At 42.6% G+C, this 14,451-nt stretch overlaps 1 protein-coding gene, 1 long non-coding RNA gene and 1 pseudogene across 15 annotated transcripts in view; 1 reads left to right on the top strand and 2 right to left on the bottom strand.

Moving 5' to 3' along the window:
• Positions 1-14,451, top strand: part of LOC148647685 (uncharacterized) — a 663,201-nt gene that overhangs the window by 96,693 nt on the left and 552,057 nt on the right. The gene's annotated exons all lie outside the window — the stretch shown is intronic.
• LOC148647704 (uncharacterized) lies at positions 22-863 on the bottom strand. The gene has a single exon (XM_088608381.1). The coding sequence runs from the start codon at positions 718-720 to the stop codon at positions 22-24; it is 699 nt and encodes a 232-aa protein (XP_088464507.1). The 5' UTR covers positions 721-863.
• Positions 744-14,451, bottom strand: part of LOC148647703 (uncharacterized) — a 29,998-nt pseudogene continuing 16,290 nt past the window's right edge.

Genomic DNA, 14,451 nt, shown 5'->3' with positions numbered 1-14,451 from the left:
AATACTTGAAAATTTGTGATGCTACAGCTTGTGTTGCACTGAAAAATCCTCGTATGCAAATACTGAATTGGCCCACAGGAGGCCCCAGTCCCTGACACTTTGTGTGAGATGTGTTAGTAAGTGACAGTTAAATGAGCAGTGTTCAATGCCATAAAGACCTGTAACCTGAGCTACAAACTGTATAAGGCACAACTCAGCACAATTGAGCTCTTCATCAGTGACAGTTTGGGACAAAAGTATATGCAGTGCGCAGGCAAGAAGCATCCAGTGGTTACAACATTGCCTGGGCAAAGAATTTCTCAAGATGATGGGTGAATACAGGAGAAGAAAAGCTTGCCATTCAGATGCTTTCCAAAGATTTCTGTCTGAAAGAGGCCTTGGGTTTCTATGAACCTCATTTGGAGGATGGATTCCACACTTATTTTGATCTATTTCTGTTCGTGTGGAAGGTGTCAGATGGAAGGGTGAATTGGCATAGCTGGAATCAAACCAGAGGTTAACAGACTGTCTGACAGGCCCAAGACATACAGAGTGCATGTAATCTGGTACAAAGCCTCTGATTATATCAAATGATGGTACCAAAACGAGGGGGCTTGGACCTTTTACACCCATGTCAGCTTGGCCTTTATTCCTGTCTGTGACCAGTTCAGCCAGCCACATGTCAGCTTGGCCATTACTCCTCTCTGTGACCAGTTCAGCCAGTCGCATTTTATCTTCCATGTGTCTCGATTCTGACTCCTACTCTAGACAGTAAATCTAGTGAATACCCTGTCTTCAGCAACTATCTGACCTTGGTGATAGCAAATCCCACAATCAAATGTGCCATTTCACTGTTTAAAGTTCTGAACCATGGCCCGTGCTACTGTATCACACACACATATCTGGACTTTTACTCTGCTCCTATGTAGTAAAACATTTCAGTCTTCCTAAGTAAACCCAGCACTACCTAACTTCTGCATCTCAAAGATAATAGAGGTAAAATATGTGTCAACTCTAGATTTATGTCTGGCAAACCATACTGTGTGCAATACAACATTTTTACATCTATCAAAGGCAGCTCATTAATGGTGCACAAAATGGGCCAGATAGGAATGTGTGATGATTTGAAAACAGGGGACCCATCACAGTTGAATGATACTGTAATGTTCTCAACAACATCTGTAAATTTCGCCTGCTCTTTGTAACCACAGAATGTATTAATCTCTGTGGAGTGGAAGTGCTTCCTGATCTTTGTATGAACTGATATCAGAATGAATACCTGAGCTGATTTGTGAGGGGCATGAATAAGAAGTAACTGGCTAATTTCAGTAGGCTTTCCTTATGAAATCTCATTTGACAGTCATCACACTGGGCACCAGGATTAACACCAAGGCAACGATGACATTCAGGACAGTAGTAGTGGTCTTGGTGTAACGAAGCGTCTTCAGGACCCTATGCAGACGACACAATCTGAGAAGAGTGAGGAAAACACTGGGAAAAAAGCATGCAGGGGTCAGGAATGAAAACAGGGGTGCGTCCATGGTGCGCAGTTGTTCTGGGGGGTGTATCCAAGGCAAACTGTCCAAAAGGGAGTCCGAAGGGAAATCCAAGACGAGACAAATGTCCAGAGCCTGGCGGTCCATCTGAGACGAAGACAAATGGGATTAAAAACCGGAGCGGGATCAAGGGGGGAATGGGACCGGGCGCTCCAGGTCCCGGACTCGCCTGGTACGGGAACCAATGCAGAGCCTGGAACCGAGTGAGCGTCTGGCTGTTAAGATGGGCTGGAACAGGGGGCAGGTGCACAAAATCAACTCATAAGTGAAAGAGCCAGAACAACCTCAAGGGGGAGGGACTACAATCATGACACTTGGGCTTTGTCATTCAAGTAAAAAAACTGCTTGTCTAGAAACCTTTATGTTTTTGGAACACATCCTGGCATAATATACTTTAACAGCTCAAGTAGATCTTTTGTAGCTGCTATTGACAATTTGTCTCAAGATAAATGCCATCATACTGTATTAGGAGTGCACCCATGGTCAGATATGACCATGTAGATCTTTTTGTCCAGATTGAAAGAGGCATCAAACAAGTTTTCCTGTTGGGACATGACAGACTTTTATATCCTTGCATGCAGAGAACAGTCTATAGACCAAACTAAAAAAAACAAGTATAATAGAATTGTCCAGATGGAGCCACACAAAACACCTAACAAGGTATACTGTATTACTGATAGCTAGCAGCCCAAACTGAACTATGATTGAGGTTTAGGTGACAATGATATAATTGTCCCACTTGAGATCCTGTGTTATTTCAGAATACACCTGTATGTCGTTATTATGAAAATCATCCTCAGCAGTTGGGGTCTCATCAGATTCTTTTCCAATTAGCTGCAATGTTCAACACATTTATCAATAATGCCAGTATTTTTTCTAATAATGGCATGACTTGGATTGTGACTCGGGGTATGTTCTTAGAGAAACATATTTTTTGTTATTTTGGGATTGTAATTTACACACCTGTCAGTCGTCATTATGAAAACCATCTTCCTCATTTGGGGTCTCATCAGATTCCTTACCACTTAGCTGCAATATTAAACAAATTTTTTAGTTATATCAAAATCTTCTCCACTAAAACTCGACTTATATTGTGATTGGGCTATGTAGTTAGTGAAACGCTTTTTATTTTTTTAGGATTGAAATATACACACCTGCATGTTGTCATTTTCAATCACATTGTCTGAGTCCTCTTCACTGTGCTGCAGTTTGAGACAAATGTCTAATTATTAACAAATCAGCAAGCTACATATGCCAGCAACATAATTAACACTAGGTTACAACTTCAGGAATGTACAGTGTATCCATACAGTAGATTTTAGATTATGTTAACAAAGTTCAATCTTTCTTCTAACTCTTTAGACCGCGACCCCTTAGTAGTAGTCTAAGGTTCATTGTATAAGGTTAAGTGAGTTACAGAGTGTCATATCCTACAGATGACAAGGCTGAACTCATTGAAATAAGGAACAGGCTGACAAGTACAGAGGAGACGTCAAAGAAATTCAGAAAAGGACATCGTATTAAGTGTTTAACAATGAGTCCGCTGAGGTATGCCAAGTTCCAAAAAACACTTAACATTAACTTAACCGACCACTTTATTAGAAACACCTACATTGAACCTACACTCACTGGCCACTTAATTAGGCAGGCCTACATCTACAGTACCTTATAGGTGTATAGCTTTTATTTATTTGAGATGCAATCATTTTCTTGTATTTGGTTGTCATTGCGTGACCTGAACAACTGTAGTTAAACAAGGAAGAACAACTATGTCACAATGTAACTTTCATCCCAAAAAAGCCTAGTGACCCATTTAAAGGCAGAGTTCAGCATCATATAGGGTCATATCAGCCAATTAAAAACGAGCTGTTATGAATATTTCTGTAGCCTGCCATGCCAGCAATTGTTTGGGACTTACTTGGCCGGTGTGACATTAATTTACTGTAATTATCCCTCAAATGTAATTTCAGATTTGTCTGAGATGGTGTCTTCATTGAAGAATTTAATTTCATCCCTCCTGGCTCCCCTAACTTCAGATCTTTTCCAGGAACAACATCCCCAAACTCCTTCTACCACCAAACACGTTTGCAGTTCTAATGCTTTATAATTGAGCAGAAGGTGCACGCATGTACTACAAGCAAGCACACAGGTAGCTCAATTGTTTCCTCACACCTGTTCTCCAAATGTTGTCTTTCTCTATAACATGTACAGCTCATCACATTGAGGGATCGCTGTTCCCGGGCAACTGCAGCAAAATACACAATACATAGCGCTTTTCTGGACACTCCACTCAAAGTGCTTTACAGGTAATGGGGACTCCCCTCCACCACCACCAGTGTGCAGCCCCACCTGGATGATGCAACGGCAACAATAGTGCACCAGAATGCTCACCACACATCAGCTATCAGTGGGGAGGAGAGCAGAGTAATGAAGCCAGTTCATAGATGGGGATTATTAGGAAGCCATGATTGGTAGGGGACAATTGGAAATGGGGCAAGGACAACGGGTTACACCCCTACTCTTTTTGAGAAACGCCCTGGGATTTTTAATAACCACAGAGAGTCAGGACCTCGGTTTTACAGCTCATCCGAAGGACGGCGCCTGTTTACAGTATAGTGTCCCCGTCACTATACTGGAGCATTAGGACCCAGATGGACTGCAGGGTGAGCGCCCCCTGCTGGCCCCACTAACACCTTTCTTCTTTCTCTTTTTTATTCAGTTTGAAATATTTTACCGTTCATTTAGAGAATTTCCATACGTTTTTTTTTCTGAAGTGATCCCAGTTTATTTGTGGAAGATTTTTCCTCGCCTCAGAAATGAAGCGTTTCTCTCTAAATATGTGAAGGTTTTGTTTTTTTCCAGTTTTTTTACAAAACCACGGTTTTAAAAAGCGCAACCTGCAGTTAAACAGGATTTCAAAGTTTTTAACAGGAAGAAGTTTTTAAAAGCATTAATATCCAAAGCGAATATTTTTCTTTAAATACTGTAGCTTTCAAACAACACTAACACATTTTGTAGTCTACTTCTGAGTGCTTAACTGATACTAAAAATAAAGTATATTTTAACTTTAAAATTTAAAGTGAACTAAACTAAAGGACTTTTTCAGAGCAGCCTATTCTTTGTCTAAATAAATACAGGCTTGAACTGTATTATTGCTACTAGTGGTAAGAATTAAGGGAAACGTTTTCCTTCAATATATCATTAATGAGTAAAACACTTTATAGAGACATGGTTAATTTGATTAAACTATTACATTTTTATAATTAATAGTGATTTCTTAATTATATACTGTTGGAATGCTCCTGTTTTAGTAAAGATACAAACAGTAAATAATTTAATATATTGTTGAATATATGTTTTATATCGGGTACTGATTCAAATATTTCACTTGATCTGGAATAATTTGAAATATTATGAGTTCTGTGGAAAGATGTGCATTTTGTTTTTGTATTTGTTAAATCACAATTTCTATCAAATGCATTTCAAAGAATATTGCTGTAAAAATATATATTTTTTTAAAAATGCAATAAAAAGATTATTTTGCTTTATATTGAGAAGTGATGGCTCCCAAGTGCAGAGAGGACTTGAAACAGGGTTTTGTACAAAAGAATATTACAAATGCTTTTCCATATCTCTTTCAGACTAACATCAGATTTGCAGTATTTCTGCCTGCATAGACTATCGGACCTTGCTGCACACTAAGCTTTAGTTTTATCTCGTTATTTTCTGCTTCATACTTTCAGCAACAGGGGAAGCAGAACTGGGCATTTGTTGACATCCTGTTGAAGAAAACTCAGTCTTCACTCAGGTTAGGAGATTGTCAAACAGAGATCTTTAATACAATCAGCTGAAGGGGAGCATATCGCAGAGAAAGGGTTTCCCCTAGCACTCAAGACATGCTCACTGGACTGAAGTTACACTTTCCTTTTTATACATTAAAAGTAGGCAAGACTTTAACATATCAAAGGAACATACAGAGGTCAGAAGTCAAACAAACAGGACAGGAAGATGCCATTTGGTATCCTGCAATCTGTTTAATTTCTCTCTTGTTGAATGTGTGTGAGGAATCACAGGTTTTAGTTTGCACCTAAGACAGTGGTCTTAGGTGCGAACAGAAAACCTTTCCCGCGCATAGTCACTGTCTTGACTTTTTGACTCGGTCTTCCACACTTCCCCCTTTTGTACTTTAAAGCACAACCATCTGACTTTATTGTTTCTGTTGTCTACATTATAATTGTTCCTGTTGTCTGCGTTGTGTTTGTCCATTGTACTGTGTATGTCCGAGAGATCAGCTAAATTAATAATTCTAAAGTAGATGTACATATGGTATAAAAACTATTCTACTACTCTACAACTCTTTAAGTGCCTATCTGCATCAGCCTGTCAATTTCCTCTTCTTGTCTCCTTTGTTCTTTACATTTAATTAACATTGCATTTACATCTGTGTTAGACATCTGGGCTTGGATTTTTTTTGATGTGCAAGTACAACAACATTTATGACTGAAAGGCATACATATACTCCAATTACACAGCCCAATAAGAGCAATAATCCCTGCAATATAAAGGCACCTAGAATTCCTAATGCACCACTGACCCTGCCCCATAGGGTCCATCCTGGGGTTTCGTGTAGCTTCGCAGCTTCCTTGCGAAATCGGAAATTTCTTCTGAGCTGTCTGGATTGTAAGTACAGTGCTCAGAGCCTATGAGGGTGCAGGTCCCTCCTTTTGCAGCTAATATAAAGTGGAGGGCCATCCGATTTTGGAGAACCATGGTTCGCATTGCTACCAGCTCGGCAGACAGTTTGTCGAGGGCTTCTACAGTGTCATTGCTGACACGTTCCAGGATACTCTCGAGGAGCCAAATTTCCTTCATGGCCCTTCCAACCACGTACATGGGGAACAGAACAGCTGCCAGCCCATCTCCTTCGGAGATGGCCCGTTTGTTTTGGTTATCATAGTGCTCAAAAGGGAGAACAGTAGAATGCCGCATTCCTGGGGTAATGTATCCTATGTAGCATGACCCTACCCAGTCAGGTGGAAGCCAGGGATATGCTCAATGCCCACAAATTAAATAAGTCCCATTGTAACTTCGCATTCCAGAGGACTTGAAAGTACAACCTCTGCTGAAGTACTGGGCTGCATAAAAACTGAGGAAGGGTCGGTGCGGTAGTGTATCTTTATGGAACATTTTGATAACAACTAAGGGAACTATTTCCCATATAGACAGTGCCATTGTTAGCATAACAGAGAAGCCCTTCAGCTTTGTAAACCTATTTTAATTCAATTCAACTTTATTGTCATTAAACTTACACAGGTGCATAGTATAATGAAAAGTGTTTCTCATTAGTCACTCAGGTGCAGTATATAAATAGGACAGAAGATAAGACAATAGACAGTTACACAATAGCAATAACAGTAACATGTAATAACATAACATAAATAACATGTAATCAAGTAATCAAAACTGTGCAAAATTCCGCAAACAGAGAAGATATAACAGGACAAAAACAGTGCAAGGTAATTCTTGGAACAGTGCAAAAAATAGTATGGTTAAAAGTAGTATGGTTAATTAATAAATATTAAATATTATTATGCCTGTTACAGTTTTAATGGTCTATCGAGGGGACAGTACAATTTCCACTTACATGTGTGTGTGGTGGTGTAGGAGTACAGTCGTTGTGGGTACAGGAGGACGTTAGGAGAGATCATAATAAGGTAGAAGGGAGTGGTGGCGTCACCAACGACAGCTCTGGGGAAGAAGCTATTTTGGAGTCTAGTTGTGTGCGACTGGAGTGACCGGAACCTTCTGCCAGATGGTAGGGGAATAAACAAGTTATGACTGGGGTGAGTGGGGTCAGACATAATTTTGGTGGCTTTTTTCAGACTCCTGGTGTTGTATATTTCCTGGATGGATGGTAAAGCACTGCCGATGATGTGTTGGGCAGTTTTGACCACCCGCTGTAGTGCCTTACGGTCGGATGCGGTGCAGTTGCCGTACCAGACTGTGATGCAGGTGGTCAGTATGCTCTCCACCGTACATCTGTAGAAGTTGGTGAGGATCAGTGGATGTAGGTGTATTTTCTTCAGCCTTCTCAGGAAGTACAGCCGCTATTGTGCCTTCTTGATGAGACTGGAGGTGTTCAGTGTCCATGTAAGGTCCTTAGAGATGTGAACGCCTAGGAATTTGAAGTTATTCACCATCTCCACTGCAGACCCTTCTATGTAGATGGGGGAGTGAACTTTTCCTTGTCTTCTGAAGTCAACAATCAGCTCTTTGGTTTTGCTGATGTTGAGACATAGGTTGTTGGTTCGGCACCAGTCTGCGAGTTGTTTTATCTCCTCCCTGTAGGCAGTCTCATCATTGTTAGTGATCAGGCCCACGACTGTGGTATCGTCAGCATACTTGATGATGGTGTTTGTGCTGAACTTAGCAGTACAGTCGTGGGTGAACAGGGAGTAAAGCAGTGGGCTGAGCACACAGCCTTGAGGGGCACCGGTGTTAAGGGTGAGTGTGTTGGAGGTGAGGTTGCCAATCCTGACAGTCTGGGGTCTGCTGGTGAGGAAGTCTAGGATCCAGCTGCAGACGGTTGTATCTAAACCAAAAGCCCTGAGTTTCGTAGAAAGTTTTATGGGTATGATGGTGTTAAATGCTGAGCTAAAGTCAATGAACAGCATTCTTGTATAGGTGTTCCTTTTATCCAGGTGGGTTAGTGTGGTGTGTAAAGCTATAGAGATTGCATATATCTCTATATATATATATCTCTATATATAAGCCCGGAACATCATTAGTTCTTTGTGTGACATTATAGGGAGGTTTATACCATCCTGCAAAAGTGACATTAGTACTGTACACAGAATACTTGCAGCCACTGGGATACCATATTTTTGATTTCTCATCAGGTTGCCAATTAACTGTTTTTCAGTTGTCACACATATCATTCCAAGTAAAGGGAACTGGTGCCATTGGGGGTACCTCCTCCAGAATTATGTGGGACGTGGGAACAAACCCAGCATCCTGATTTATTCAATGATTTTGCATACAGGTGTGATAATTTAATCTTATATGTTTTCTTTACGCCTGTAAAGAAAGCATATAAGAATTGGCAAAAGCACAAGGATGTAACTGCCACCCTGGTGCACGGCCGACACCAGTGGTGGCAGATACATGAGAGAAAAATTGGGATGTGATTACTTAAGAGTGTGTTTACGGGGAAAAAAAAAACAAAATAAATGAAAGAAAAGATACTTTTACTCGCTACGAAAGAGTATGAACAAAAGCAAAAAGAGGCAGTGCAGGAGAATCAGAAACTAAAGGAAGAATTAGTTCCTGTTCGCACTGCACTAGTTAATGTGTCACAACCGTCAACTAAATTATATCCGGCTTGAAATGCAGTGCGCTGACACCCGGAGGCTGTGGCAGGGATTACAGTCAATCACAGGCTACAAGGGCTGCAGCCAGGAGATTGACACGAACAACACATCCCTGCCTGACGAGCTGAACCACTTCTATGCCCGCTTTGATGCTCTGAACACGGGCACTGCCGAGAAGACCCCAAGCGTGCAGGGCGAGTTTGTTCTGAAACTCTCAGAGCAGGACGTGCAGAAGACTCTGAGCAGGGTGAAAATCCGTAAGGCTGCAGGGCCTGATGGGATACCACCTCGCGTCCTGAGGACATGTGCAGCCCAGCTGACCACAGTGTTTACAGACATCTTTAACTCCTCCCTGTCACAGTCCATGGTCCCCACCTGCTTTAAAAAAACCACTATTGTTCCAACCCCCAAAAAGACAAAAGTGACATGCCTGAATGATTACCGCCCAGTAGCATTAACATCTGTGGTGATGAAATGCCTGGAGAAGCTGGTGTTGTCACACATCAACTCCTCCATCACAGAGTCCCTGGACCCCCTGCAGTTCGCCTACCAGAACAACAGATCAGTGGATGATGCTGTCTCCCTGGCTCTGCATACAGCCTTGGAACACCTGGACACTAAGAACTCGTATGTGAGAGTGCTGTTTGTGGACTACAGTTCAGCATTTAATTCCATCATACCCTGTCAACTGGTGACAAAGCTCAGGGGATTAGGTCTGTGCAACTCTGTCTGCAACTGGCTGCTGGACTTTCTTATCGAGAGACCACAGGTGGTGCGGATAGGCAATAAAACATCAACACCACTCACCCTGAGCACTGGAACCCCACAAGGCTGCTGTCTGAGTCCAAGGTTGTACTCCCTATTTACTCACGACTGCACAGCAAGACACAGCAATAACCGCATCATTAAGTTTGCCGATGACACCACTATAATAGGACTGATCAGTGATGATGACGAGTCCACTTACAGGGATGAAGTTGTACAGCTGCTTAGGTGGTGTCATAGCAATAACCTGGACTTGAACATAAAGAAAACGAAAGAGCTAATAGTGGACTTTCGGAGACACAGGCCACACACTCACAGCCCACTCAGTATTGATGGAACGGAAGTGGAAACAGTCACCAGCTTTAGGTTTTTGGGAATTCACATCTCTAAAGATCTAACCTGGACTGTGAACACTGACTCTATCATGAAGAAGGCTCAGCAGCGCCTTTATTTCTTGAGGTGCCTCAAGCGATGGGGGATGCCAACACATGTGTTGGTGAACTTCTACCGCTGCACTATCGAGAGCGTCCTCACCAACGGGATCACCGTGTGGTATGGCAACACCTCTTCGCGAGAAAGAAAGGCACTGCAGAGAATGGTCAATATGGCCCAGAAGATCATCGGCTGCGGTCTCACCGAGATTAAACAGCTCTATGAGGACCGCTGCCGTGGTAGAATTCTGGCCATCACAGAAGACAGTCACCACCCCGGGCATGAGCTCTTCAACCCACTGCCCTCAGGCAAGAGATATAAGAGCATACGGACACTTACCACTAGATTCTTCAATAGCTTCTATCCACAAGCAGTGAGACTGGCGAACACATTTAGCCATCCCCCTCGGACCACACCTACACCATCACCATCTACCTCATTGTAATTTATTAATTGTACGTCTCCAGTCATTGTTTACACGTCTGTATTGTTTACAGTCAAACTGTCTGCATGTTTACTTGCACATTGTCTATTGTTTGTTTGTACATTGTCTTGATGCACTGTTTGCACTTTGTTTTGTTTTTTACACTTGTTTTATAATCGAGAGACTTTCTGTAAGTAAGAATTCCATTGTACCAGTACCGGTTACATATGGCAATAAAGTTCAAGTTCAAGTTCAAGTTCAAGTTCCTGCTCTCCCACAGGGGAACAGACAGGCAGGAAATGAAAATAATTGGGATCAATTCCCACAGTGACCATAGTGGAGACGGGGGGTCTGAGTGGGATGACACCTGGTACGAGTGTGATAGAGACAGAACACAGACCTGTACTCTCACCCGAAGTGGGAAAGGACTTGATGTAGCGGGGGCTGGCGCTGTTGATGACAGCGTCACTCTAACTGTCTCGCACCCCGTCGAGGGGGTCCGCACTCGCACCCTGATTCCCCCATGTATGTGTGTAACTGTGAGTTTTGGTATACTAAATGACGGTGCGAGTGTGTTTAGCCAGCGGGACTAAAGAGACTTGACGAAAATCAACTTAAAGAGATTGGAAAATATGAGAACGTCTGAAACGTATGAGTACAGTACAGGTGGACTTAAAAAGGAGTTAGATAAAGTTTTTGTATTTATATACAATTAGTTGAAATAGGTGAACCAAAAGTTGAATTTATTTGAATGGCTTGAAACCAGATACTGCAGAAGGATGCAGGATGAAGGAAGCAGGGGCCTGCCCTGTGGTTCAACTGACAGGGAAGAACGGTGAAAAATGTATCACCCTGCTAAGAGCTCTGTCTGGGGAGAATAAACAGTCTTGTGAGAGATCTGTTTACCTAAAGATTAGATCCTGTTAATCCCTTGTAGCCTCCCTAAGTCTATCCCAGTCCAGTGCATAAAAGGAGTTAAACCTAAAGTGTACTGTTAATGCTGTGTTGGTTTCTCTGTTATGGGATACTGAAGCACTACTGTCATGCTTGTCTCACTTCACTGTTCAACAGTGTGCTGTAGAGTAATATTTATGGGGAGACGGCAGGAGGCCACAGGAGTATTGAGGCAGTGAGTTTTACTTGCAGAGTACCAGATTTTAACATTCACGTGTACTTATCGCGCGAATGTGGGTGGTTTTATCCCAGATCTATTGGATTGAGATGTTATGCAGCATTACAAGGAATGACTATCCAGAACAGGGTATCACGTGGCTTCAACTGACTGTGATCACTCAGTATGTTGATGGTATTCTTAGTGCTTCCCCTCACGAGGAAACCCACAAGTCTGAGTTGCTTCAGGTTTAGACTGTCTAATCTTAAGCAGTTATGATAAGGCCCTTTTGTGTCTAGCAGTGTGTAATTTTAACAGGGCCTGGGTGCAATGTTTTTACGTGGTGAGCACAGCTTTTAACAGATCTGCTTAAGGGGGGAGTGCAGTACAAGGACAAGATTGCCTTGGTTCCAGCAGCAAAAGCCACCTGTAATAATTTGAAACAAGCTCTCTTACAGGTGCTGAGACTGGGGTTTCCTCAGATGGATCAACTATTCCTTTGTATGTAAGTGTGGACAAAGGGTTCTGGGCAGCTGTGCTGACGCAGGAGCATGGAGGTAGGCACTATTATACCATTAGATGCTGTAGCCAAAAGGTGGGGGGCCGTAAAAATTTAAGAAAATGTAATACTGTTTACTGATGGGTCCTCTCTGATACATGAGGGAGAACAGAGAATAGGCTGAGCTGTTACAACAGAATTCGAGGTGCTAACGACCGGAAAATGCCCCTCCACTGCCTCAGTGCAGCAAGCCAGTTTAGAGCCCTGATGGAAGATTGTGAAAAGAAAGGTGTTAAAGGGTTACTGTATATGTATATAATGTATGTATTTGTTGCATGTAGGCCACAATTCTGGATGGCTATGGAGAAATAGGATTCTCTCACCACGGCAGGGACTCCAGTTAAGAATACTGGGCTTGTCTCTGAACTGATTTGTAGTTTTACAGGTGCCGACAGAAGCAGCTTGAGTAAGGTGTAAATGACACAATAAATAAAGAATTCCGGTAACTCAAGGTAACAACCCTGCAGATGCAGATGCCAGGCAAGCGACACTGGGAGAGCAGGAGTCTGAGACCCCTGTGAAACCTCTACTGGGGAAAAGGGAGAATTCAGGTTGAGGCCTCTGATAGATGTGGTTAGAAAAAAATGTGAAAAGAATGTGGGGTTGTATGATGATGGGGTGTGGGGCCGTCAGCACACCAGATGCCCTGCATGTTCTCACAGCCCAATGACATCTTGTAGCCAGAAATACATGCTGGCAGATACACAGGAGTATGGCAAAGATGATCCCGTGGTGCAGACTGCTCTGCCACTTGGATGCTCTAGGGGCATACTACACTGGGAAAGTGTGCCAGGCTGTAATCGCCTCACTAGGGGTGAGGTGGAAGTTACATTGCCCCCATCACTCACAGTCTTAAAGAACAACAAGGGAAATATCAACCGAAGGAACACCATGGGTTGATGCTCTACCTGTGGTCCTGTGCAATTTGCGGGCTGGAGCAAACATAACTGTGAGACTGAGCCCATTTGAGATCATCACGGGCAGCCAAAGAAACTCCCTGGAGGCCAAGTCTGGCTAACGGACTGTTGAATTTACTAACTCTCTATTACAGTATTGTAGATTTGTTAACTGAAGCGGTGCACAGGTCTCGTGAACAGGTGCTGGACGCTTGGGGACCTCCAGTAGAGGGGAGACACGACCGGATACCTGGCGAGTGGGTGTAGGTGAAGAAGAGATGCCCTGCCAGACGTTGCAATCCTGCTGGGAGGGAATATCAAGTACCACTAACTACTGACTGTGCCATCTAAGTGACAGGATGAGATCGCTGGTCCCATGCATCGCACTTTCACTTTCAAGCCACGACACCAGAGACTGAGTGAACAGAAGGAAGGATGTTGTTACCATTTCTGTGTCTGATGCTTCCTAAGGTGGACCAACAGTGTGCTTGTTAGCCCTGAGGAGCATTACTGGGGATATGGTATCAATACATTTCGGGTGTTGGCATATCTATCAGCCAAAAAATGATAATCAGAGTTGGGTCAATATTGCTATTCCAAGATCCTGACGATAGATCTCCACATGGCTGAGGTCTGCGTTTGGGTCCTGGGGTAGGACTTTATTTATTTGTAGGATTAGGCTTGTTTTATGTGTATAAATGTAACTATCACTTGTACGAAAACATTAATCACATCTTGTTGTAACCGAGGAACGCACAATGTCATGGCAATGCATGCCTGCTCACCTAGAAAGGTAAAATCTGCCCTGACATTGTATGTGTAAAAAATAGACAGTACTGATGTATGCCATATTTTAAAAGGGGGGAAAGAAGAAATATGTGAAGACTGGTTTAAATTAAATCCTTTTCTGTATGAGGTTTAGACTTCTAAACGACAAGCTGGAGTTTATGGCAGGAAAGGGGGTTAACTGATAAGGATTCCGGATGTGAGCTAAAAAACCCCTGGGGACGTAATCTTAAACTGACCATTTGGCCAGGGTCTCTTAACTGGCCAAATACCATGACCCCCCTCTTTACCATAAGAACGAATGACGTCAGAGCAGCAAGGAAGGACTATATAAACCTAAAGATTGTACCGGCACTTTGAACAATACTTCGGTTTTGTTGTTTCTTGCGGGAAACAAGACTTCGGCTTTATTGTTCCTTGCATGCAATAAACTCATCTGTTTAACTCATCTCGGGATCCAGAACCTTATTCTTTCTGTTACAACATATTTTAACCCAGATTAAGCTTTTTTTTCCAGTTGAATATTCATAATAGCCTCCTTAGAACTTCAATAAAGATTTTTAAAAACATAAA

Source organism: Lepisosteus platostomus, chromosome 15 (assembly GCF_059453375.1).
Source record: "Lepisosteus platostomus isolate fLepPlt1 chromosome 15, fLepPlt1.hap1, whole genome shotgun sequence".
NCBI classification, from domain to species: domain Eukaryota; kingdom Metazoa; phylum Chordata; class Actinopteri; order Semionotiformes; family Lepisosteidae; genus Lepisosteus; species Lepisosteus platostomus.
The sequence above is the reverse complement of the archived record's forward strand: the minus strand, read 5'-3'. Positions and strand labels throughout refer to the sequence as shown.